Source organism: Naumovozyma castellii, chromosome 1 (genome assembly GCF_000237345.1).
Source record: "Naumovozyma castellii chromosome 1, complete genome".
Lineage (NCBI taxonomy): Eukaryota > Fungi > Ascomycota > Saccharomycetes > Saccharomycetales > Saccharomycetaceae > Naumovozyma > Naumovozyma castellii.
The window spans coordinates 1,389,077-1,413,299 of NC_016491.1; the positions used below are offsets into that span (position 1 = coordinate 1,389,077).

The 24,223-nt window shown below is 37.2% G+C and overlaps 13 protein-coding genes and 2 non-coding genes across 15 annotated transcripts; 9 read left to right on the plus strand and 6 right to left on the minus strand.

Annotated features, from left to right (window-relative positions):
- Nucleotides 1-224: 224 nt before the first annotated feature.
- PUS6 (pseudouridine synthase PUS6) lies at nucleotides 225-1,427 on the plus strand (the record flags this gene model as incomplete). The annotated part of the gene is made up of 1 exon (XM_003673591.1): nucleotides 225-1,427. The coding sequence occupies one exon, from the start codon at nucleotides 225-227 to the stop codon at nucleotides 1,425-1,427; it is 1,203 nt and encodes a 400-aa protein (XP_003673639.1).
- Nucleotides 1,428-1,689: 262 nt separating this feature from the next.
- Nucleotides 1,690-2,103, plus strand: VMA9 (H(+)-transporting V0 sector ATPase subunit e; the record flags this gene model as incomplete). The annotated part of the gene is made up of 3 exons (XM_003673592.1): nucleotides 1,690-1,697; nucleotides 1,781-1,861; nucleotides 1,974-2,103. The coding sequence occupies 3 exons, from the start codon at nucleotides 1,690-1,692 to the stop codon at nucleotides 2,101-2,103; spliced, it is 219 nt and encodes a 72-aa protein (XP_003673640.1).
- A 323-nt stretch (nucleotides 2,104-2,426) lies between these two features.
- PEX35 (Pex35p) lies at nucleotides 2,427-3,635 on the plus strand (the record flags this gene model as incomplete). The annotated part of the gene is made up of 1 exon (XM_003673593.1): nucleotides 2,427-3,635. One exon carries the CDS (start codon nucleotides 2,427-2,429, stop codon nucleotides 3,633-3,635), a length of 1,209 nt encoding a protein of 402 aa, XP_003673641.1.
- Nucleotides 3,636-3,805: 170 nt separating this feature from the next.
- CLC1 (clathrin light chain CLC1) lies at nucleotides 3,806-4,453 on the minus strand (the record flags this gene model as incomplete). The annotated part of the gene is made up of 1 exon (XM_003673594.1): nucleotides 3,806-4,453. The coding sequence occupies one exon, from the start codon at nucleotides 4,451-4,453 to the stop codon at nucleotides 3,806-3,808; it is 648 nt and encodes a 215-aa protein (XP_003673642.1).
- A 206-nt stretch (nucleotides 4,454-4,659) lies between these two features.
- TRS65 (Trs65p) lies at nucleotides 4,660-6,195 on the minus strand (the record flags this gene model as incomplete). Its single annotated transcript, XM_003673595.1, has 1 exon — nucleotides 4,660-6,195. One exon carries the CDS (start codon nucleotides 6,193-6,195, stop codon nucleotides 4,660-4,662), a length of 1,536 nt encoding a protein of 511 aa, XP_003673643.1.
- A 165-nt stretch (nucleotides 6,196-6,360) lies between these two features.
- Nucleotides 6,361-7,404, minus strand: MRPS35 (mitochondrial 37S ribosomal protein mS45; the record flags this gene model as incomplete). The annotated part of the gene is made up of 1 exon (XM_003673596.1): nucleotides 6,361-7,404. One exon carries the CDS (start codon nucleotides 7,402-7,404, stop codon nucleotides 6,361-6,363), a length of 1,044 nt encoding a protein of 347 aa, XP_003673644.1.
- A 224-nt stretch (nucleotides 7,405-7,628) lies between these two features.
- Nucleotides 7,629-9,509, plus strand: NCAS0A07060 (uncharacterized protein; the record flags this gene model as incomplete). Its single annotated transcript, XM_003673597.1, has 1 exon — nucleotides 7,629-9,509. One exon carries the CDS (start codon nucleotides 7,629-7,631, stop codon nucleotides 9,507-9,509), a length of 1,881 nt encoding a protein of 626 aa, XP_003673645.1.
- Nucleotides 9,510-9,746: 237 nt separating this feature from the next.
- CCT3 (chaperonin-containing T-complex subunit CCT3) lies at nucleotides 9,747-11,366 on the plus strand (the record flags this gene model as incomplete). The annotated part of the gene is made up of 1 exon (XM_003673598.1): nucleotides 9,747-11,366. The coding sequence occupies one exon, from the start codon at nucleotides 9,747-9,749 to the stop codon at nucleotides 11,364-11,366; it is 1,620 nt and encodes a 539-aa protein (XP_003673646.1).
- A 147-nt stretch (nucleotides 11,367-11,513) lies between these two features.
- On the minus strand, nucleotides 11,514-14,531 carry BUB1 (protein kinase BUB1; the record flags this gene model as incomplete). Its single annotated transcript, XM_003673599.1, has 1 exon — nucleotides 11,514-14,531. One exon carries the CDS (start codon nucleotides 14,529-14,531, stop codon nucleotides 11,514-11,516), a length of 3,018 nt encoding a protein of 1,005 aa, XP_003673647.1.
- A 164-nt stretch (nucleotides 14,532-14,695) lies between these two features.
- On the plus strand, nucleotides 14,696-14,768 carry NCAS0Atrna6K. The gene has a single exon. It is a non-coding gene; the product is annotated as a tRNA-Lys (tRNA).
- A 213-nt stretch (nucleotides 14,769-14,981) lies between these two features.
- On the plus strand, nucleotides 14,982-16,088 carry RBG2 (Rbg2p; the record flags this gene model as incomplete). The annotated part of the gene is made up of 1 exon (XM_003673600.1): nucleotides 14,982-16,088. The coding sequence occupies one exon, from the start codon at nucleotides 14,982-14,984 to the stop codon at nucleotides 16,086-16,088; it is 1,107 nt and encodes a 368-aa protein (XP_003673648.1).
- Nucleotides 16,089-16,351: 263 nt separating this feature from the next.
- CRH1 (transglycosylase) lies at nucleotides 16,352-17,647 on the minus strand (the record flags this gene model as incomplete). The annotated part of the gene is made up of 1 exon (XM_003673601.1): nucleotides 16,352-17,647. One exon carries the CDS (start codon nucleotides 17,645-17,647, stop codon nucleotides 16,352-16,354), a length of 1,296 nt encoding a protein of 431 aa, XP_003673649.1.
- A 480-nt stretch (nucleotides 17,648-18,127) lies between these two features.
- On the minus strand, nucleotides 18,128-18,195 carry NCAS0Atrna5W. Its single transcript is given in 2 exon segments — nucleotides 18,128-18,164; nucleotides 18,128-18,195. It is a non-coding gene; the product is annotated as a tRNA-Trp (tRNA).
- An 834-nt stretch (nucleotides 18,196-19,029) lies between these two features.
- Nucleotides 19,030-20,808, plus strand: HIP1 (histidine permease; the record flags this gene model as incomplete). The annotated part of the gene is made up of 1 exon (XM_003673602.1): nucleotides 19,030-20,808. One exon carries the CDS (start codon nucleotides 19,030-19,032, stop codon nucleotides 20,806-20,808), a length of 1,779 nt encoding a protein of 592 aa, XP_003673650.1.
- A 217-nt stretch (nucleotides 20,809-21,025) lies between these two features.
- On the plus strand, nucleotides 21,026-21,715 carry NCAS0A07120 (uncharacterized protein; the record flags this gene model as incomplete). Its single annotated transcript, XM_003673603.1, has 1 exon — nucleotides 21,026-21,715. The coding sequence occupies one exon, from the start codon at nucleotides 21,026-21,028 to the stop codon at nucleotides 21,713-21,715; it is 690 nt and encodes a 229-aa protein (XP_003673651.1).
- Between the last annotated feature and the right edge of the window lie 2,508 nt (nucleotides 21,716-24,223).

Consider the following 24,223-nt stretch of genomic DNA (forward strand, 5'->3'; position numbering starts at 1 on the left):
TGAAAGGTCGTAAGTAGCTCAGAGGCTCTTATTTTTAGACTAAGATGGTACTTTGATGAATACGATATGGATCTATTTGGTCGTTAACATTACATACGTATATTACTGTGACAAGGACTGCTTATATAATCCGGACATTAAAAATTCAATTTGAATGAAATCTTGATCAAATATCTCGATGGAATGCCAACATCAAGTTTGAAATCTTAGAAGAAGAGAGGCAAATGGTCGGTGAAGTTTACATCTCAAATGGATTAAGGAAGATACGGCCATATTATAGTACGAGATCATCATATGCGAAGGGACGTTGGTTAGGAAAACCCTTATTAGAAATTCTTGCAAACGAGTTTAGAGCACATTCAAAAGAGTATTACTTAAATCAGATAAACTTGGGCCATTATAGACTTCTCAGGGATGGATGTACTTTAGAACCTTGCCAAGTATTGAATACTCTTATCGAAAATAAAGATATAATGGTATCAATGTCTCATAAACATGAAGCACCTGTGAAGCAATGGTGTGAGTTGGAAATGGAAAATCAGGACCTACCCAATAGAGTTGCAGGGTTTGAGATTATCTATGAAGATCAAGATATATTAGTTATTAATAAACCAGCGGGAATTCCCGTCCATCCGACAGGTCAATTCTATCAGAATACGATAACTGAAATATTAAAACTCCATGGGAAGATTGCCCTACCTTGTTATAGACTAGATAAAATAACTTCTGGTCTCTTAATTATGGCTAAGAATGCTCAAACTGCTGGTAAAATACAAGAGAGAATACGATCAAGAGATATGACGAAATTGTATTTAGCGAGAATCCAAGGCAAGTTTCCCAAGCTAGTCGATAATCCTCTTGAACCAATCGTTCCTTTCACTGATCCATCTTTGGTTACCGAAGTAGAATCTGACATCTATACAATTGAACCTAAAAAAAAATTTCCTACAGGTTTATCGCCGTCGAGAACTGCAAAGACCTTGTTTTATCCTATATCCTACTTTCCAATGGATAATTCCAGTTTAGTTGCATGTCGGCCATTGACCGGTCGAACACATCAAATCAGAATACATTTGGCAAGATTAGGGTACCCGATCGTAAATGACACATTATACAATAAGACAAAAGTGAAGTATCCGAAGAGATTGGAATTTATGATACAACATCAGAATTGGGAAAATTCTGGTTTGACGGAGAATAAGTTGGCGGAAGAATTTTTAAACTTGATAGCAGAATCCAATGAGGTTTTCGCCAATAAGAAACGACAGACTGTGCATTACAAAAAATGTGAAGAATGTGGAAGTTTAGAAATGGATGACCCGTTAACTGAAGAATTGGAGTTGTGGCTGCATTCGTGGAAATACCATGATCATCAGAATACATTCTCATATGAAACAGACTTTCCATCATGGGCACGATCAACGTAGATTTTTATAAATTAGCTAGCGTGTAATTTTTTACAGTCATACAATTTGGTAATGCACAACCAACACCATTTTGGCTAGAAGTTGATACTGATCCTCTTTAAATGTTTCAAGGTCTATTGGTATTAGATACACTTTAGTGACGTTGCGGGTAACGCTTTGAAATTTTAGCAGCCTTAAAATGCAACTAATAACGTAACGTTGAAATTGGCAACAGCATCGGCGTTGCAAGGTGAGCACATCAAGAAGGAGAAGCTAATCGATTATGAGTTTGTATGTTATCATTGTACGATGTAAAATGCATAATTTATTTATGCGAAAGAAACCCTGACAATTTTTACTAACATAGGAATCAGTTATACTGTTGTCGCTGTCTTTATTGTGGTTGCAGCATTATCCGCAGGTTTCTGGGTCGTAGCACCTAAGAAGGACCAAACGTATGTTAATTTTTATGAAAAACCTTAGATTTGAGTTAGCTTGCCCCTATGATACTAACTATTCATTTGTTGGACTATTTCCATGATCCTGCAATTTATTTTTTTCATGAAGTGTCTGGAGAAGTACTGTCATCTTATCCCTTGCCATGATGTTTTTAATGTGGGCTATAACGTATCTGTGTCAGCTACATCCATTAGTGGTACCTCGTCGCTCTGACCTAAGACCAGAGTTTGCCGAATAGAGAGCGAATTGTATTAAAACAATTTAAGAAACACTCCAAGGGACAAATCGAAGAAATAAATAGCTAATGTGAATTAATATACTTGACGACATTTATGATAGAGATCGTTGTTAGTAAATAACCATGCTGAACTATAATCAAGTAGGAACATTTTTATTAATTAAGAATAAGACCATTTTTGTTTAAATACCTTCCCCAACTATATAATAATAAGAAGTATAAAAAATTAAGTTCGATTATATATGTTATTATAATAGTTTACTATATATCCGACCAAAGATTTACGTGGAGAAATTGTTTATCAGTAGGGTTTTTATTTTATTATGCACCTAATTTGTTTAAGAGCGCCGCTGCACCTTTCGTTTCTGCTAACTCCTCTAATAAAGGTAGTTGCAATCAAAGAAAGTGTTAAGAGTCGCTTATATATGGCATTTTACCAACAATCGAATGGACCTTCCTTACTAGAGTCTAAGGGATTACAACGGATCCTTCGAAGGGTCCGATTTATTATTGAGAACGTGTTTCTTCGGACAAGTGCAATCACAACAGCATCACTGAAGAAACTTGAATTACTCTATGGAATACCATTGCTTTTGCTATTGAAAGAATGGCAACAGAGAATTAACACCGAAGAATGGCTTCGACAATTGCACTCCATCAGAAATACGCTTAGAATAAAGTCACTAGTCCAAATATACACTAAACACGGAAAATCTATAATTCAAACAATCATCTCATTATGTGGTAAGATTCCGACCTGGGCAATCACTTATATTGGAATTGAATCCATCTGTCGACATATCCTCCCAAGATTAGAAGGTTTCTCTAAGCTTCTGGGTGAGCATCATCCAAACCGTATCATGCAATTACTCCTATGTCTTACATTAGTGCTACTTTACAGAAAACAGAAATATGTCCCCATTTTTATAAGAAGAATGTTTTTTGGGAAAAGGAGACTACTTACAGATTTCTTAATGATTTACTCAATAAAGAATCTACTCTGCTTGCCAAATACATTGAAGAAGATCTTTAAAGTTGGTAGCACTGATAATGAGTCCCCATCTACTTCTATGAACCGTCAATCTTTATTTTATTATAAACTGAATGAAATCGAAAGACCATCCAATTTAACGACAACAATTCAACCACATGTTGATAAATTGAATGAGATTTATGAACTGAGGTCACAAAACTATCGATCATCATCACATATACTTGACGTGCTATTAAACTCCCACGTGATACGCAACATCGTACCCTCAATGAAATGGGCCCTTTGGAGAAGGCTTTTAGTATATGTCGTTAATCTTAATAGTCAACCGTTGTATTGTGCGAAAAAACCGACCAACAATTATAGACAATACAATAAACTAATGGAATCAAGCGCATTGATGCTAGGGTTCTTTTTTTTAGATAGAGATAATTCAATGGTAATAAAACCTGAATTTCTAAAAAAACTATTTCAATTAGCTATGAATGCCTATCTCGATGTTTCAATTCTTGATATATTTCCAGCCATCCAGATCAGTTAACCGCTGCTGGAATTGGTACATTAGCGTTAGACATTGTTTTTAATTTATTTATTAAAAAAAGTGTGTAATAATATATGTATATCAATTAATACAAGTGATACATTAATGTATTTGTAAATACCCGGAGTTTTCTTTTATTAATGACTAATTGGATTCTATCAAGATGGCCCCTATGCTCCTGGTGCATCCGTCTTACCCTTCAATCTTTGTAATATTTCTTTAAACTTCGACCTGTCTCTACCGGCAACAGAATCAGCATCTTCCGTATTAATTAATTGTAAGACACGATCCCACGTTGTGTTGTCCTGTTGAAAAAATTGATCTCTTTCTTTCAAGAATTCTTCAGCTTCCTTTTGGGTTACTTCGATTTGTTGCTCTTTCTTCCTATTATAGTCTTCATAGAAGTTATCAATATGTTTCACAGCTTCATCTTGCAATTCTCCCTTGGCCTTTTCATTGGCTTCATCTAGCTTCTTGATTTCTTCAACACGACGTTCTCTCCATTCAGTGACAGCTTCTGATGGGGCAGCATTTGCTGATTCTTGAGCATTGCTTTGCATTTCGTAAAACTCGTCGTTATGTTCAGGAACACCATTACTTTGTACATCATGAATATCAGGATATTGGTTTTCAAATTGTTTAATCTCTTCTTTAGCCTCGACAGGCTCATCGAATAGTTCAGCATCCTGTTCAGTGGCAAATTCATTACCTAGAGCAGCAGCTTCTCTTTGCAAGAAATCAGTTCCCTCTTGTTCCACGTCCACGTTTAGGGAATCGTCCTCCTTTTCATTTTCTAGTGGTGGAAATTTCTCAGACATCTTAATTGAGGTAAATTTACTGATCTATGTGGTTCCTTAGTGACTCTAAACAGTGTGATCTGACTGGTCCTTTAAGGTGCCGTCTTGTATGTATTGAAATTGAAATTCTTGTCTGTTGGCCCCTTTCATCATCCAAAAAACACAACACCCGTCCAACGTGACAACAATACAGGTAGTTTAATAAAACTACATATCTATTTATCTATTTATTGTATAAGGATGGATGCCCCCAGCCCTACTTCAATTAGCTCATTAGATTTCAAATCGAGGACTTTTAATCCGGCTAAAGTGGAATAATACCCCGACATTATCCCAATGAATCTCAAATCGACAAAATATGATTCATTCGGTCCAACAATAGGAATCTTGTAATCATTCGATAGTAGAATGATTCCCTCTGTAATCTTGCTAAACTTCTTACGCAATTGAAATTGCTTCTCAAGGGATAAGGATGCGTTAGTGGGCGTCTTGTTATTGTAATATACCACTAGATCTAGTGATGAAGAGGAGGAATTTATAATTTGAAGTCTCAATGTAAATTTCTCACCCTTCGTCACTTTTAAATTGTTATTTAAAAATTTAAACTTCACATTGTTCAATTGGTTGTTCACTAATGATGTTGTAGATGTTGAACTTTGAACACTGAATCTGGATGATGATAAACCATAGAATTTTGGGATCGACAAGAAGGACGTCGAAGCGGCATTGCTATTATTAGTTACTGGCGAGGTGGACGATGGTAGTGTTGGGACCTGTTTCTTCAATGTCACTTCCGTTTCCCATCGTGTTATTACTGGGATGATAGGTTGATTTGTATCCTTTGGAAATCGAAGTTCGTAGATCAAGGATATTCTGACTCGATGAGGCGGATTGAGAGGTGATATTATCGGTAATTTAAAACATATGTTAAAGCTATCATGTAAATAGGATGCAAAGGGGAGTTTCAAGGGACATAATGGATCTACCCTAATGTGAGATTTGTTATCAATTAATTCATAAATAACATCTTTGAAGAATAAGTTCATTGAACTCTTTTGAGAACTAAAATATTTCTCATGCAGTTGTGTGGACATCTTTGAAGTTTGGAAATCAAGTGATGATAAAATGCAATTTTGAGATTTTATAGAAGTATTTCTTAATCTCATATTTAACAGCGAAAATATTGGATATTCTAATTCTTTCGTTAGGTCCTCCTGTTCCTGAATCGTGGACTTGACATTATCAGATGATTCCTGAGGTTTGGGTTTAGGTTCCTGTGCAGTTTTGTTTGTTCGTGATGACGGTGTGGTTATAGGCCAAGAGTATATGGGTTCAAAGCTCGATAATATGTCATCTTCATCTGCTAAATATTGTATCGGACTATCCTCCTTATATGTTTCACCATTATCTTTGGCACTGGCAGAATATCTAACGATAAATCTGATATAATTATTAAATCCATTATTCATAACGACACTAGATCGGAACATGAAATCAGACGACACATTCGATTTCATTTCCCAAACAGTTACATCATTATCCGTGGTCAATTTATTAAACAATGTGTCCATTTCAGTGGATTGAAGCACTCGAGCATCATTTATCCAAACTGTTAAACCAGTGATATATTCATTACTTCCAGTTCGCAGCACTAATTTCAATTTTTCATCGAAAATGACAAAATCTCTTTCTGAATGTGATTTCTTGAGAGATGCCAAGTCTGTAGGGGATACCTTGCTATTGATCGGCAAATACAGCTCCATTGTTGACTGCTTTCTCTGTTTTCTCTGCCGTCTTAATGTTGAGTATCCTCTAAATCACAATGGTGAAATTTCATCGTACGCGTATACAAATAAATAAATAAATATATCAATATACAGACAGTATTGTTATTATAGACAAGATTAGAATATTAGGACACCATTCATTTATATGTAAATCATCTTTCCCAAGGAATCAAATCCTATTTTGCGGTCCTTCTTACTATCACGGTTCCCACTCCCATATCTAAATCCTACTTGACCCACTCTGGCGTCAGTGAACTTGAAAATGGAACGGTCACCTTCTTTCACTGCACCGTAGACCACCTTCTTCTTGTGCTTCTCTGATCCATTAGCATGATGACCTTGCGAATGCTCACCAACAGTGGCCAATTTCTCCAATGTCTTCACGGCTGGTTCCAATTCCAAAACTTCGGCGGCATCCACAGGACCAAAAGGTTCAGATTCAGCAATGGTGATAAATCTCGATGACAAAGTCTTCTCAGGGACAGGAATTTCACTCAGATTCTCCCTTTGGAAAGTCAATTCGGGTTCAAAGATGGGGAACATACCATACATGGTTTTCGCAAAGGTGTCCAAACTTGGCGATATTCTATTATGCGATTCCCATTTCTTTTCAATAGTCATCAATTTGACGATAGCTTCAATTCTTGGGATCTTCAACCCATATTTCTGAGACACTTGTTGCGTAGATTGACCCTGCACTTGAATCAACTCGTAAATCTCCTCCTTCAGTTCATTACTGATAATGTAATTAGTCTTACAATGCGGATTTGAGGGAAAAGGTTGCAGCATATTGGCTCCCTTCGCCGACACAGATCCATAGGAATCTCTCTCGGAAGACTCGGCCACTTCCACCAACTTCCCATCAGGCCTGATCACCATCGGTTTTCCCGTGACAGGATTGACCAAAGCTTGACCTCTCTCTCTGTTAGGTTTAATATAATTAGGGATATGGTTTGTGGGCACACGAGTGTACTTATTCATCACGTACTCGCCTTTGTAGTTCTTGGGCCCCAGAAATTGTCTCATGGCGGCCTTCAAATTGGTGTCATGCTTCTTTGGGTGCTCTTTACTTAGTCTCTTGAATGGGTATGGTGGATACGCGATCCTTCTACGGGATATGTTTCTCACTTGCTGGTATATCAGAAAATGAGCCACCGTCGTCGAGTTGGCTGGTTGTAATAGCATGGTGGATGTGGTTCGGTATGGCACTGCCTGTGTTGTTCGTTCAGTCACCTACTGTTGGTTAATGTGTTCTTGCTTGTATGGTGAGTTTCTTCGTTAAGACCGGTGCGGATAATTAATATTATATGGATCTATTGTGTCAGACAAAATTCAAAGATATAGACTACACTATATACATCACCAAAACCACAAGGAAAAGATAGCAAGGACTAAACTGTGTGTATACAATGTCTAAACAACCCTCGGGAAGTGAATCATCTTTTGAAGAGATCGAGGATGTGGACCACAGTGGGGTTCATCAGTCAATTGCAGATTTGGCCTTCATTGAAGAAGAGGACGGTGAATCGTATGATCCAGACTACGTAGAGTCGGAAGGTAACGGTACAGATAATGAGGATTATATTGATGACTCCATCTTAGAGGAATTTTCCAGCGAGGAAGAAGATGACGAGAATGAGAGCGATGATTATTTGGAAAGTGGTGACGAGGCTAATTATACTGCATCATCCTATAAATGGGCCCCATATACTCTCATATTGATAGTTATTCTTATTGTGGGTCTCACAATGGGTCATGTGCCAACAACGTCACCTGATCTTAGTAGCCCATCTACAAAGGCAACATTCATGAATTTGCAAATGCAGGTAAATAACCTGTATCAAGAACTCAGTCAAAGGGATGAAAAGAGCAAGTCTGATTTCGATAGATCGGTGGAAATTGTTGTATCAAAATTTGAAGACAATTTAAAGAACTTATTGCCTGTAGATGTAGTCAATCTAAAATCTCAATTAGTGGCGTTAAATGATCAAGTTAACAGTCTTTCAGACGCTGTAACGAGTTGGCAAGACAGAAACAATAAAAAGTATCATCAGTTCACTTTAAGAAACATGACAGATTTACAAGAGAAATTATTATCCAATTTGGAAACAAATCTACCGAATGAAGTTCCCATCGTTATGAATGGTACTTCTTCATTTTTAATTATTCCAGAGTTGCATACATATTTGTCCAATTTAATATCAAATATTTTAAACATATCTTCAATGAACAACACCGAAAGTCATGGTGGTAACATTAATTGGGAATATAACGTGAATGAATACGTTAAAGAGATACTAACCAATGAATTAAAATATGTTGACAAAGATTTCTTCATCAAGGAATTGAACAGGAGACTACAAGAGAATAAGGAAAGGATATGGCAAGAAATTAATATAAAATTGGAAGATGAAAAGGATAAGATTAGAGAACTTACTTATACAAATGACCAATCCACATTTCCCCAACAATATTCAAGTATATTGTTAAAGAAGATGATTTATCAAATATATAATACCAATCAACATCAATGGGAAGGTGATTTGGATTTTGCAAGTTCTTTCCAGGGAACCAGGTTAATGAACCATTTAACTTCACCCACATGGAACCATGGCAATGGAGTTGGTCCTATTGAATTATTAACATCCTCCAGACTAACTGGCTCTACGTATTGGCAATGTCAAGATATCAAGGAATGTTCTTGGGCTATACGGTTCAACAAACCTATCTATTTGACCAAAGTTTCCTATATTCACGGAAGATTTACGAATAACTTACATATGATGAATTCTGCCCCGAAGTTGATATCGTTGTATGTTCGATTGGCGGGGAATTCGCCTTCTGTTGAAGAAGAACGCCTAACCAAGTTGGCGAGGAAGTACGGTCAAGGCCAACCGTTTGGAAGAGATAAAAGATACATCAAAATTGCACAATTCCAATATTCTATAGAGAGTAGCATGGTGAGACAGAGTCTTGCCCTACCCAGATGGTACATTGAATCCAAACCATTGATTCACTCACTTGTGTTGCAAGTGGATTCGAATTACGGTAACGAGAATTTCACCTCATTGAAGAAGTTCATCATCAATGGGCTCACAAGAGAGGATCTGGACATAATGCAGAGTGATAAGTTTCTCCAAAGGTTCCAGGAAGTACCAGAGTATGGTGCCATGCCATCATCTGCGGTTACCAGCTTTGTCATTCAAGAACATCCGCCTATACAGGGCAATCACAACCGCAAACCAGACGAGGAAGTCCCTTCCTTCGGGGACGACGAGCTGGATACATGATGGCATCTATCCATACATCCATCAAATGAATACACCTATCCAAATAATATATCTATCTATCTATGTATCTAGTAATTAATGTAACACTATCTAATACTCATCGCTTGGCACGGCGCTTTGTAAATATTTTGCCACCATTAAAGAAACGAAAAGACATAACATGAATGAGTGGTTTGATATGATGGATATTCTTGCTCACAGGAGGTCCAGCACCAAACAAATAGACGACGATCAGCAATGCAAGCTCCTATGCAAGCTCCAGTGGTGGTGATGAACACCAACCAGGAAAGAACTACCGGCCGTCAAGCTCAAATCTCAAACATCACAGCTGCTAAGGCTGTCGCAGACGTGATCCGTACTTGTCTGGGCCCCAAAGCCATGCTAAAAATGTTGCTAGACCCTATGGGTGGTCTTGTTCTTACCAACGATGGTCATGCCATCTTACGTGAAATTGACGTTGCTCATCCAGCTGCTAAATCCATGCTGGAATTGTCCAGAACTCAGGACGAAGAAGTTGGAGATGGGACTACTACCGTTATTATCCTAGCCGGGGAAATATTGGCTCAATGTGCTCCATATTTGATTGAAAAGAATATCCACCCTGTCATTATCATTCAAGCTTTGAAACAAGCTTTGTCGGACGCCTTAGAAGTCATTAAGCAAGTAAGCAAACCCGTTGATGTGGAAAATGATGATGCAATGAAGAAATTGATTCAGGCTTCCATTGGTACCAAGTACGTGAATCATTGGTCCGAAAAGATGTGTACACTTGCCTTAACTGCGGTCAAGACCGTTCGTGTGGATCTAGGTGAAACGTTGGAAGGAGAACCACATTTTGAAATTGATATCAAGAGATATGTTCGTGTGGAAAAGATTCCTGGTGGGGAAGTTATGGATTCTGATGTGTTAAAGGGTGTCATGTTGAATAAGGATGTTGTCCATCCAAAGATGGCTCGTCTTGTGGAAAACCCACGTATTGTTTTATTGGATTGTCCCTTAGAGTATAAGAAGGGTGAATCTCAAACAAATATTGAGATTGCCAATGAAGAAGATTGGAATAGAATTTTACAAATTGAAGAAGAGCAGGTACAATTAATGTGTGAACAAATTTTAAGCGTGAAACCAACTGTTGTCATCACTGAAAAGGGTGTCTCCGATTTAGCTCAACATTTCCTCTTGAAAGGTGGTTGTAGTGTATTAAGAAGAGTTAAAAAATCTGATAATAATAGAATCGCACGTGTTACAGGTGCTACCATTGTTAATCGTGTAGAAGATTTGAAAGAAGCAGACGTGGGTACCGATTGTGGATTATTTAAAGTGGAATTAATAGGTGATGAATACTTCACCTTTCTAGATCAATGTAAGAATCCAAAGGCCTGTACCATCATCCTTCGTGGTGGATCTAAGGATATTCTAAATGAAATTGAACGTAATTTACAAGACGCCATGGCTGTCGCTCGTAATGTTATGCTATCCCCATCTTTATCCCCCGGTGGTGGTGCCACAGAAATGGCCGTCTCCGTGAAGTTAGCCGAACATGCTAAACAACTAGAAGGTATTCAACAATGGCCATATCAAGCTGTTGCTGATGCTATGGAATGTATTCCACGTACTCTAATACAAAATGCAGGTGGTGATCCAATTAGAGTATTATCACAATTGAGAGCCAAGCATGCTCAAGGTACGTATACTATGGGTATCGACGGTGATGCCGGAAAAGTCGTTGACATGGTAGAGTATGGTATCTGGGAACCTGAAGTCATTAAACAACAAAGTATTAAGACCGCTATTGAGAGTGCCTGCTTATTATTAAGAGTTGATGACATTGTTAGCGGGGTCAAGAGAGAGGAACAATGAGAATCGAAGAAGAAGAAAAAACTGCATTTTGGTTACATATATGATGAGTGTATGTTATTATGTATATATATATATAAAAGGATTATTAAAATAGAAATCATTAATCATTATTATAAAATTACTTATACTCTGAATGTTGAAGATTGATCAATTCGTTGAACGTTTGCCTCTTGTTTTAATGTTTTGTATCTTGCCTTTGTATGCTGACAATTCTGGCTCTAGATCAAGGATAATACTTCTCAAGTGATCACTGGCATTCTCACTTAGATAGTCCTCGATGCGTAATCGTAACGATTTAATCATCGAGGTAATAGGTAGTTGGTTAAAACTTCCACTATTTAGTAATGTTTCAAAAACAGATGTCCATATACCTTTCATCCAGTACCTTTTAAGCGAATTTTTAATCTTAAAATGCCCGCTGGGCATTCTAACCGTTTCAATCAGTGTACCATATAACATGGCATGTATTATACCAGCTAGTCCGTAATAATCCGCTTCATAAGTCCATGGAACTCCACTTCTCATTTCGAAGCAATCTTGTTTATCTAATTTCCAATCTGCCTTGAACTTTGTATTGGGTGGAAATAAAGATAAATCAAACGATCTACCGAAATCAATTAAATATATTCCCTTCCGATCCCAACCGGCGGAACCATCACCAGAATATGAACCCAAGTTACCGCTTTGAAATCTAATCATACAATTATCGGGTTTTAAATCACCATGTATTATTCCCACCTCGTGCACATACTCCAAAACTTTCATTAATTCAACAGTTAAAAACATACATAACGTCTCATCGACAGTATTTTGAAACTTTTCCCTTTGAAAATTAATTAAGTCAAGTATTGTTCCTTGGTTAGCATAGTTTAAGACAAGATAACTTTCATCTGTGAAAAAGTGTAAAGCATGTGCATTAATGATAGAGTTTAATATTGGAAGTTCATTTAATCTATCCTCTACTTGTTTTAAAATGTAATATTCCCAAACACTAGCAGGTTTTTCCACTTTGAGAGCTCTTAAATTACCAGTTGCAGACTCGGCCAAATATACAGTGGCGTAACCACCTTCTCCAAGTTCTGCTCTAATGCAATAAAGATCACCCGTCTTCTTAAAATCGACAATTGGATTCTTGTTCTCATCCATGGATTCCTTGTGAATTTTCTTCAGCAATGAGCTCATTTTTAAAGATTGGTTATAACGGTAAAATGTCTGATACTTATCTAATGGTGGATCTAATGAATCGAGTAGCTTTGATCGCATATCTAAATCCAATGGGTGCTCGATAATATTTTCTTGTCCTTGGTTCAAATCTAATGGAACTATACCATTTTCATGGATATGATCTTGTGGTTGTGTAAGAAAGGGAGAACTTTGAGTAGTATTACTTTCACTTTTATGATACGAATCTTGATACGGTTCACTTTGTGAAGGCATTATGTTTTCTGTCTTTTCTTGGATTGGTGTCATATATGCAGAAAGCTTACTTTTATATGTTAAATTGTTAGACGGATCAGAGATAATATCATCTGTATCTTCTGTTTCTATTCTTTTTGGTGTTTCATGCGGTATAGAACTTGGATATGGTGGTTTTATTTCTGTTAAATCGTCGATATTTTGTCTTGTAAATTCTTGTGTGAAATTATCATCAAGAGAAAATTTACCAGTAGTATCATCTTTCTCCTGTGGTATATCAGATTCCTGATAATGTTGATTAAACATCGAATAAATTTCATTCATTGCATCCTTTGAATACATAGTTACGGTAGGTGAATTAGTGTGCGCTTTATTCACATCTGATCTCTTTGGTGTCTTATTCAAGTCTTCCATTGTTTGAGGTTCATCCTTTAAAGGTAAAATAGATATTTTTGTTACGTTCACATAATCATTTTTTGGTTGAATTTGTTTTGCTTCATCACTGGAAATTTGGGTAACCGACGCTGATGTGGATAATGGTATTCGCTGTACAGATGGTATGTCTGTTGATTTCTCCATTAATGGACCCAATTTTCTTCGTTTTTTTTTTTGTAAAGTGGATGCAGGTAATAAAGCATTAAGTTCCTTTGAGTTTTTTCCTTTATGCTCTCTTGTCTTATAATATAATCCCCTAGAAAGAGCTAAGATCTCTTCTATACAAAATTCTTGGTCATCGTTTACATATAGCAAATCAAAATTGCAATCTACTTGCTCTGGTTTTCGCCCTGATACTTCGATTATTTTGTGAACTTTCTTAGGGAGAGTAGAAGTCTTATTATTTTCCTCTATAATATTGTCTGTAAATACAGGTAGCTTAGTAATAACAGCTCCTGTTTCTGGTGTTGGTTCAGTATTGACAAACGGAAGATGATTAAGCCCCTTTACGTTACTTTCATATATTGACGTGATTTCCTTATTTACCTTCCATAGCAAGGGTTTATTCCCTAGTTGTTCTCTCCTTGATTTATCATGCTGTTCTAGCTCATGAAAAAAATTAGTCCCAGAGTGGCTCTCAATAAAGGATGGTATCACGTTCTGTTGTATAAATTTCAAATCTACAGCTGGCTCATTATTCAAATCAATACCTGAATTTCGAAGTCTATCTTCAAAATTATGCAAAGTTTCAATTATTCTTGTATATGGTCTTGCATTTCTTTGTATTCCTAATTCCATAATGTAATGGGCTTCTATGAATCTGTTCATTCGGGCTAACCTTTGAGAGAATGCTTCATAAAATAAGGCTAAACGGCTACCAATTTTCATATTAAACATGTATTGAAAGATAGCCAACACTTCAGGCTCTGTTTTCATTAGACCTCTTCCTTCGAGAAGCTGAATATACCTTAGCCATACGCTCAGATATCTTGGGTCATTAAGATAAGTATCAACTTCTATTATATATAGTAAGCAACGTTCTATCATGTTCATTAAAAATGGATCATTTTCTGGTACTAACTCTACAATGGATGCGATGTATTCCATAAATAATTCCAATGGGTCATCTAGATCCTCTAAAACATTCAATAGCTTCTCCTCAAAGAACAATTTAATTTCATTAATTGCATGTTGTTGGGCCATACCCGTGGAAGGTGTCATATTCTCTTTATTGGATGCATCATTATCATTATTATTATTACTGCCATACGTATTGCTTGATTTTTGTTGGAATGGCTCGAAACTGGGTTTCATTACAAACCCGATGATTTATTATCCTTCTCGAGTTCCTAACATTTTACTAAATCATCGAATCTTGTTTTTACTAACTTTTATTTGTTTATAGCCTTACGCGTTAGTAGCGTGACCACCACTCTATCACTGGTTGAGCTTAATTACAAAATATTTCCAATAAAATAGCCTTGTTGGCGCAATCGGTAGCGCGTATGACTCTTAATCATAAGGTTAGGGGTTCGAGCCCCCTACAGGGCTGTTTAATTTTTTGGTTTTTATTTTTTCCAGAAATCGCTGTCAACGAAGGTTTTTTTTTTCATTTCAAGATTCAAATGAACTTGGTGATGATTTAAATGCAGAGATAATTTAGTTATTATGCCAAAAAATATTTAAAAGTATCAACAAAATCCCCTGAAAGAGTCTTCTTCAATTTAAGGAAAAGGGCAGTAGACAAAGAACCAATAAACAAAAATGGGTGTTATCGATAAAATTAAGGCCATCGAAGAGGAGATGGCTCGTACGCAGAAGAATAAAGCTACGGAACATCATTTAGGTTTGCTTAAGGGTAAATTGGCTCGTTATAGAGCTCAATTGCTAGCGGATGAAGCAGGCTCCACGGGTGGTGGTGGGTCAGGTTTCGAAGTGGCTAAATCTGGTGATGCCAGAGTCGTGTTGATTGGGTATCCATCTGTGGGTAAATCTTCATTATTAGGGAAAATTACTTCGACTAAATCTGAAATTGCACATTATGCATTTACCACATTGACTTCCGTTCCCGGTGTCTTGAAATATCAAGGTGCAGAGATTCAAATTGTGGATTTACCTGGTATTATTTATGGTGCCTCGCAGGGGAAAGGTCGTGGTAGACAAGTGGTGGCTACAGCAAGGACTGCTGACTTAGTGTTGATGGTTCTCGATGCTACCAAGAGTAAATATCAACGAGAATCTTTGGAGAAGGAATTGGAGGCTGTTGGGATAAGATTAAACAAGGAGAAGCCAAATATTTATTATAAGAAGAAGGAAACCGGAGGTGTAAAAGTGACATTCACTGCCCCACCGCAGCAAAATTTGACTGAAGAGACTATTAAAATGATCTTGAAAGATTATCGTGTTCATAATGCTGATGTCTTGGTGAGAGATGATCAATGTACCATTGATGACTTCATTGATATAATTAATGACCAACATAGAAATTATATCAGATGTCTCTATGTTTATAATAAGATTGATGCTGTGTCTCTTGAAGAAGTGGATAAATTAGCTAGAGAACCTAACACAGTAGTCATGTCTTGTGAAATGGATTTGGGGTTGCAGGATGTGGTGGAAGAAATTTGGTATCAATTGAATCTAAGTCGTGTTTATACGAAGAAGCGTGGTTTGAAGCCATCATTTGATGATCCCTTAGTTGTAAGGAATAACTCTACAGTGGGTGACCTATGTCATAGTATCCATAGAGATTTCAAAGAGAAATTTAAGTATGCTCTTATATGGGGGTCATCAGCTAAGCATTCTCCTCAGAAATGTGGGTTAAATCATAAGATTGATGATGAAGATGTTATTACGTTGTTCACCAAGTAGGGTTAGTTTGACAGATAGATTATTTTCTTTCTCCATTTGCATAATATATAAAATTGTTAAAATAATCAATTAAGTTACAGTACAACACAGTACCAAGATGAGATGAGATGAAAAAATGATTTTCTTTTAGAGTATTAAAAATATTTTTGTATATAAAATAAAAGAATAACGAAATGGAATTTGTATTATTATGACGGTGTTGATTTTAAAATTTTGAAGTAGTGTACAATGAATTCATTAATTGGATCTGGATTGTAATTTAATTAAAACAAAGAGATAATCAAGGTGAATAACATAGTCCAACTGGCAAAGGATTTAGAAGCACCATTAGATTGGGCAATTTGAACTGTAGCAGATGAAGATGCGGTAGATGATACATGCTCCTTAGTAACCAAAGTGGAACTAGATGGAGCAGTAGATGTAGTGGATGGTTTTGGAGCTTCAGTTGTAGTTGGCTTGGTAGATGATTTAGATGTGGTGGTTGGTTTAGCAGATGAGGTGGTTGTGGTGGTTGGAGCAGCAGTCTTGGTGGTGGAAGTAGAGGTGGAAGTCTTCTTTGAAGAAGTGGAAGTAGATGTAGAAGTTGTATTAGTTGCAGAAGATGAAGAAACCACGACAGAAGATGTAGAAGAAGCAACAGAGACAGTGGAAGAAACGGCAGAGATTGTTGAAGATTGATTGGCGCTGACAGAAGGTTCAGAGACAGATTGACCATCGACTAAAGCAGCAAATTCAACTTGAGCTTGATCATATCTACCATTAACGGATCCATCCTTAGCTTTAATGGAGTCAGCAGAACCAGATTGGTCACCATATGTGTATTCAGAACCAGAAGAGTAATCGGTAACGATAATTTGCTTGACACCCATGGAGAATGGAGCTTGAGAATAATCGGTCAACCCACCGGCCCATTCAATGGTACCTGGAGCGTTACCAGAGTCACCACCAGCCCAAATACCGATATTTAGAGCCATTGGAGATTCTGGGAAACCTTCTGGAGCGTCACTTGGTAGGACTCTGACGGATACACCATCAATATACCATGTAACAGCATCTTTAGTCCAATCGACTGTATAATTGTGGTAAGTAGTTTGTGGACTGTCGACTGGATGAAATTCACCCCTGTCGTAAGTTGTAGTTTGACCCTTTGAGAAATAGTTGGATTGCACTTGAGTAGTGTCACCACCAGTCCATTCGATATCGATTTCATCTAGATCGTCACTTTGTAAGAAGACAGATGAGATCATACCTTGACCTGGAGCGGCTTGGGCAATAGCTTCCACTTTACCGTACATGATGTAGAATGTAGAGTGAAGACTTGGGTTATCCAGTCTCTTTTCTAGTGTCAATGTTAGACCATCGCTACCGTATGTGATGTTACCTGGGTTACCAATACTCTTGAACCATTTAGATTCAGTATGGAAGTCTTCAGAGAAGCTTCCAGATAGAGCAGTGTCAGCAGGACAGTTTGTGGAAGTCATTGGGTTGCATGCTTCACCTACAACGGATTGAGCTACTAGAGCAGCCGAAAGCAAAGTTTTAGAGTTTAGTTTAACCATGTTTTAATATTGTTGTTTCTTTGGTTCTTTAATAGTCGAGAGGGGATAGTGGTTAAAGGAGAATATTCGAAGTGAGTAGAGGTGAGGAAGTGTGAAAAGTGAAGTATTTATACACATGTAAATAGAAAAATATTGTTTACTCTAGCGAGCTACTATTTTTAACCCTTCCAATTATAGTTCCTAAAGAGGTAAAAAAATTGCACGTTGATTTCCTGTCTGCTCAATTAACGCCATTTTGGGTATACAGGAAAGCTCGAGGAGCTAGTACAATTGGCGTTGAAGAGCACTTCTCAGATCTCACAGCAGTGGAAGACCCGTACAGGACCCTGTGAAACTGGCACTTTGCATTTCGCATCTGTCATTTGGCGCTTTCGCGTTGTTCATTCTCGAGGAAGCTAAGCAAGCATTTTTCACTAATTTGTTTACGCGTTTAGGAAAAGTTCAGCAAAAAAAATCGCGAAAGAGCAAGCACGAAAAAAATGAAACGGACAGGAATTGAACCTGCAACCCTTCGATTGCAATTGTTTCCGAAATTTTCCAGAATTTAACTGGAGTCGAAAGCTCTACCATTGAGCCACCGCTTCATCTTGAAAAAAAAATGTTCAAGCTCTTCTATTTATTGCTGGGTATTAAATTTTAAATATCTCTAGCTACTCTTTAGAATAAGTAAATGCTTAACTCTCATTAATCAAATGTGGAACTAACAAGTTCAATAAATGGTAAACTCGGTGCTTGTATTTGTTTCTTGAACATCCATTTTGTAACAAGAAAAAACATCTTGTTTTGAGCAGTCTACCTTGTGTTATTGGTGAAAAAACAGGACAGAATACAGTTTGAAACGAAGTCACTACTTTTGAATCTGGGGCTAAATTTATAAAGTTGTTTATTACCTAGCTACGCTTGGGATAGCAAATTGTTTTCTAAACGCACCGTTTAAGGAACTCTTAGGCAACAAAAAAGTATACAAGCTACCATTCCTGTATTCCATCTAAACAAAAACACCATAGATAAGATGTGGAGGTGGAATACATGCTAGCAAAATAATATGTTTTTTCCACAAAGGTTTAGGGTGGGGAATATGAGAACTTTCTCTTTAAAAGAAAAACAAAACTGTTGCATCCAGCACTTTCAAAGTAACACTTAAAGACGTTTGTATGTTCCATCAATGTATGGCTATCACTTGCTTTCTGTTCGTTTAATAGCTTGTTCGTGCCACACTGCTCATCGCTTAATTATTTTTTTTTTCGTAGCGCCATGCAAGCTCATTCACACAATTTCCACTGATGTTATTGCAAAACTTTTCAAAATCTTCTACTGGCGATTGTAAAGTATAGCACAGTTTATTGGTTTACTCACCAGATTTGATCACTGTGAGAGTCAATATGCTAGGGAGTCCATTGAAGAGGGAATATTGGAATGAGATGATTACAGGCTCCAAGTCATCAGAAGCCGGAAATATAGATGCCAACTTTGCCCTTGAGGAGAAGGATTCCACTCTTTCACCTCTTGCATCCTTGGATTCTAAAGTGCCACATGAAAAAATTCAAACGACTACCGATTTTGCTTCGGTAATTTCGCATGAAGATGATATCAATAATGTTAATCTGAATAAAAATCTTTCCATCCGTCATTTGTTAACTTTAGCAGTCGGTGGATCTATTGGTGTTGGTCTATTTGTCAACTCAGGTGCTGCGCTGGCATCCGGAGGCCCAGCGAGTTTAGTCATTGATTGGATTATCATTAGTACCTGTCTTTTCACAGTGATTAATGCCCTAGGTGAGATGGCCGCAGCATTTCCTGTCGTCGGAGGGTTTAACGTTTATATTACTAGATTCATTGACCCATCTGTCGGGTTTGCTGTCAATATAAATTATTTGGCGCAATGGTTGGTACTGTTACCTTTGGAATTAGTTGCTGCATCCATGACTATTAAGTATTGGAATGAAACCATTAATTCTGACGCCTGGGTAGCGATCTTTTATTGCGTTATTGCATTGGCTAATATGCTAGAGGTGAAATCCTTTGGTGAAACAGAATTTGTTTTATCAATGATTAAGATTCTTGCCATTATTGGATTCACTATTTTGGGGATTGTGTTAGCATGTGGTGGTGGTCCACACGGTGGTTTCATTGGTGGCAAATATTGGAATCATCCTGGTTCATTTGTGGGTCATAACTCAGGGACTAAATTCAAAGGGTTGTGTTCTGTATTCGTTACAGCTGCATTTTCCTACAGTGGGATCGAAATGACTGCTGTGTCGGCTGCCGAAAGTAAAGATCCAAGAACTACTATTCCCAAGGCGGCCAAGAGAACGTTCTGGTTAATCACTGCATCATACGTCACAATTTTAACTTTGATTGGTTGCTTGGTTCCCTACGACGATCCAAGACTATTGAGTGGTACTAGTTCTGTTGATGCAGCCTCATCCCCTCTAGTCATTGCCATAGAAAACGATGGCATTAAGGGTTTGCCTTCCTTAATGAACGCCATTATCTTGATATCTATTATTTCCGTAGCCAATAGCGCAGTCTATGCGTGTTCCAGATGTATGGTTGCCATGGCTCACATCGGTAATGTCCCTCGAATTTTAAACCGTGTTGATACGAAAGGCAGACCTATGAACGCTATCATATTCACATTATTTTTTGGGCTATTGTCGTTTGTGGCTGCTAGTGATAGACAGGCAGATGTATTCACCTGGTTAAGTGCCCTTTCTGGATTATCCACCATATTCTGTTGGATGGCCATCAATTTATCTCATATTAGGTTCAGACAGTCCATGGCAAAGCAGAATAGATCATTAGATGAACTTCCATTTTTGTCTCAAACAGGTGTATGGGGGTCGTGGTATGGTACTATTGTTCTCTTCCTTGTCCTAGTGGCATCTTTTTGGACTTCTTTATTTCCTTTGGGTGGGACCTCAGCGGATGCAGAATCATTTTTTGAAGGTTATTTATCGTTTCCTATCTTATTAGCGTGCTACTTTGGACATAAATTGTACGTGAGGAAAAGAGAATTTATGGTTGGATTGGCGGATATGGATCTAGACACAGGCAGAAGGCAAGTGGATTTGGATGTTCGTAGAGAGGAACTCAGGCGTGAAAGAGAGGAGCTGGCCAAGCAAAGTTTTTTTAAAAGTTTTTTGCATGTGTGGTGCTGAGCCACTTATAGAATATTGTAATATTTATACGTAAGAACATTTGGTACAGTTTTATCCTGTCGTTATTATCACTGTTGGTGTTACCCTCGTTTCGCAGCGCATCGCGCATTTCCCTGAAATCATAGATAAAGTATGTTACCACAAACTCCACTTTAAGTATACGCCACTTCAGAGCAAAGAACTTCAGTCTAACAATTTAATTACAGAACTGTGACAAATGACTTCAACTACTTTGAGAAAAAGATCGGGGACAGTGGGAGTTGAGGCTTCCATGGGGGATCCAACACCCACTGTTTCAGCTGACAGGACCCAAACCTCGGCGGCTAAAACATCGACCTCACGACTAACAACTGAACAAAAAATAGACCTTATCTTAGAAATAACACTTCAACAAAGATTAGGAGGATGGATTGCAGATGAGTCAAGGGTAGAAGGGCCAACACCAGGTGAAGCAAAGGTAGAAGGGTCGACACCAGAAGGACCAACACCAGGTGAAACAAGGGTAGAACCAACAGCAAAACAATTTAGTGAGGACGACAGCTTAAGAAGCCAGGACAATGATACTGAGTCAATGAGGTCTGCAAAGCAAAAAGAACGAAAGAGAAGACGAAAGAAGGACCGTCACTGGTACTTACTATGGGGAACGATAATTAACATAATAGCGGTGCTACTATATTTCCCGCCCATTATTCTATCATTCGTAAAATGGGATTTCTCCTTAGAAAGAAAAATCCTCATGGCTTGTTTGTTGGGAATCTTTGCATTACTAGGCGTTGTAAATTTATCTTTTATGGTGTTCATAAGAAGTAATGATTTCATTGGGTATTGCTATCATTTCGCTGTCGTTATACTATTTGCTTCACTTGCCATAAATGGGACTATTGTTATGGCAGGCTATGACTCATGAAACGGGTAAAGTAGATTTCAAGATATTTTTAGTCAACCACTAAAAATACTATATAATGAAAACCGTTCAGGCACAGGCACACATATTCTGTATAATAGCTCATAAACGTATTTAACTTAATCTACTTATTTATTTTATCAATCCCACTTGGGGCTTCCACTATAAGTGCCATTGAATATGTTCAAATACAAACTTATTATGCTACTCAGTAATCAGGCTCAGTTTGGCCTCTTCCTACTAATGCAATCTCAGAAATAGATTCAAGTGTTTCCGAGGTTTAGTTGAGGTTATAGTCGTGGGTATTTGAGAAAAAGAGGATTTGTCAAATACCAAAGATAGTTGAGTGCAGAGAATGCAAGACACTTTTAATTAAGTGAGAGATAAAGATAATAAGTGATTCTTGAATTGAGAAAGACAATAGAAATGGTCGGAGTTTTTTTCGCGATGACGTTTTGGTCCCCTTCGAAAATTCGAAAAAAGGTATTATAAAGTCGTTTATGAGGCCAACTTACAACACAACCCTGTATAGACAAACTTAAGAGCTGTTTATTTTTAAAGAAAATAACAACGAAAATTAGTAAAAAATGGATTCAAGAACAGTAGATGTAGAAGAAGAACAATTACCAACTCAGGCCGACGAGTTTCACGAAAACACCCAAGTCGTAATTGCTGAAAGATGGCCATACGGCACAAAGGAACCCGCAGCATTGTTTATGAGTTTGGCACTACTTGGAATGTTTTTGTTGTTTAGTGGTATCCTCACAACCTTTATTTTTTGGTTCCCTGACTTTTGTATGGAGGTTCGCTTTTCAACGATAGTAGCTAATATTCTAACATTCCTTTGTTGGGTTGTATTAACATTTCAGTTGTATCACAAATTTATGTCAGAAATCAAAATGGGTCTGCTTCTCGTTCTTTTTTCTACTCTCATATGTTCTCCAGTGTTTATTCCTCTATTTTTTCTGGAGTGATATTTTATTATGTTTATTAGTATGCTTTTTCTCCCATTTTCTCTTTATTTTGGTTAATTTAGACTTGATCTTTCGGTTGTCAGTATTTTATGTTAGTATTCTTTTAGGTTTCTAGTTTATATAATTAACAGCAAATTGATCATATAATAATGAATCATGAGAAGATTAACTGTCGTAGAGAATATTTACTCACTCTGTACATCATACTAGCATTGTCTTTTAATTGGGGGTTTCCCTTATGGGAAAATAACATTCAAATACAAACGCCACTTTAACTGGGCGCAGACTCAGAACAAACAAACTTAGTATATATATTCCCTACAGACCACCGATGTATGATTTTACCAACAATACGAAAGAGAAAAATAGGTTCAAGTGTCTCCGAGGTTTAGTTGAGGTTATAGTCGTGGGTATTTGAAAAAAAGAGGATTTGTCAAATACCAAAGATAGTTGAGTGCAGAGAATGCAAGACACTTTTAATTAAGTGAGAGATAAAGATAATAAGTGATTCTTGAATTGAGAAAGACAATAGAAATGGTCGGAGTTTTTTTCGCGATGACGTTTTGGTCCCCTTCGAAAATTCGAAAAAAGGTATTATAAAGTCGTTTATGAGGCCAACTTACAACACAACCCTGTATAGACAAACTTAAGAGCTGTTTATTTTTAAAGAAAATAACAACGAAAATTAGTAAAAAATGGATTCAAGAACAGTAGATGTAGAAGAAGAACAATTACCAACTCAGGCCGACGAGTTTCACGAAAACACCCAAGTCGTACTTGCCGAAAGATGGCCATACGGCACAAAGGAACCCGCAGCTTTACAACTGACTTTGACAACACTTGGTTTGTTTTTGTGGCTAAGTGTTGGCTACACAATCTGCCTTTTCCTTTATTTCAAATATTGGGTGAAGCTTCGCTTCTCAACGATAGTAGCTAATATTCTAACATTCCTTTGTTGGGTTGTATTAACAATTCAGTTTTATCACAAATTTATGTCAGAAATCAAAATGGGTCTGCTCCTGGGTCTTTTTTCTATCCTTCTAGTGTCTCCAATGATTATGCGTCTATTCTTTCTGGATTGATATTTTATTATGTTTATTAGTAGACTTTTATTCCCTTTTTCTCTTTAATGTGGTTAATTAAGACATGATTTTTCAGTTGTCAATGTTACTATTCTTTTTTAGGTTTTTTGTGTATATAGTAAATAGAAAATTGATCATATAATAATGAATCATGAGAAGATTAACTGTCGTAGAGAATATTTACTCACTCTGTACATCATACTAGCATTGTCTTTTAATTGGGGGTTTCCCGTATGGGAAATAACATTCAAATACAAACGCCACTACGACTGGATTCAAACTCAGGACAGACAAACTTAGTATATATATTCCCTAAAGACTCCAGATGTATAACTTCACCAACAATACGAAAGAAAAAATAGATTCAAGTGTCTCCAAGGTTTAGATGAGATCATAGTTTTGGGTATTTGTAAAAAGAAGAAGTTACCAACTACAAAATATAGTTGAGTGCAGAG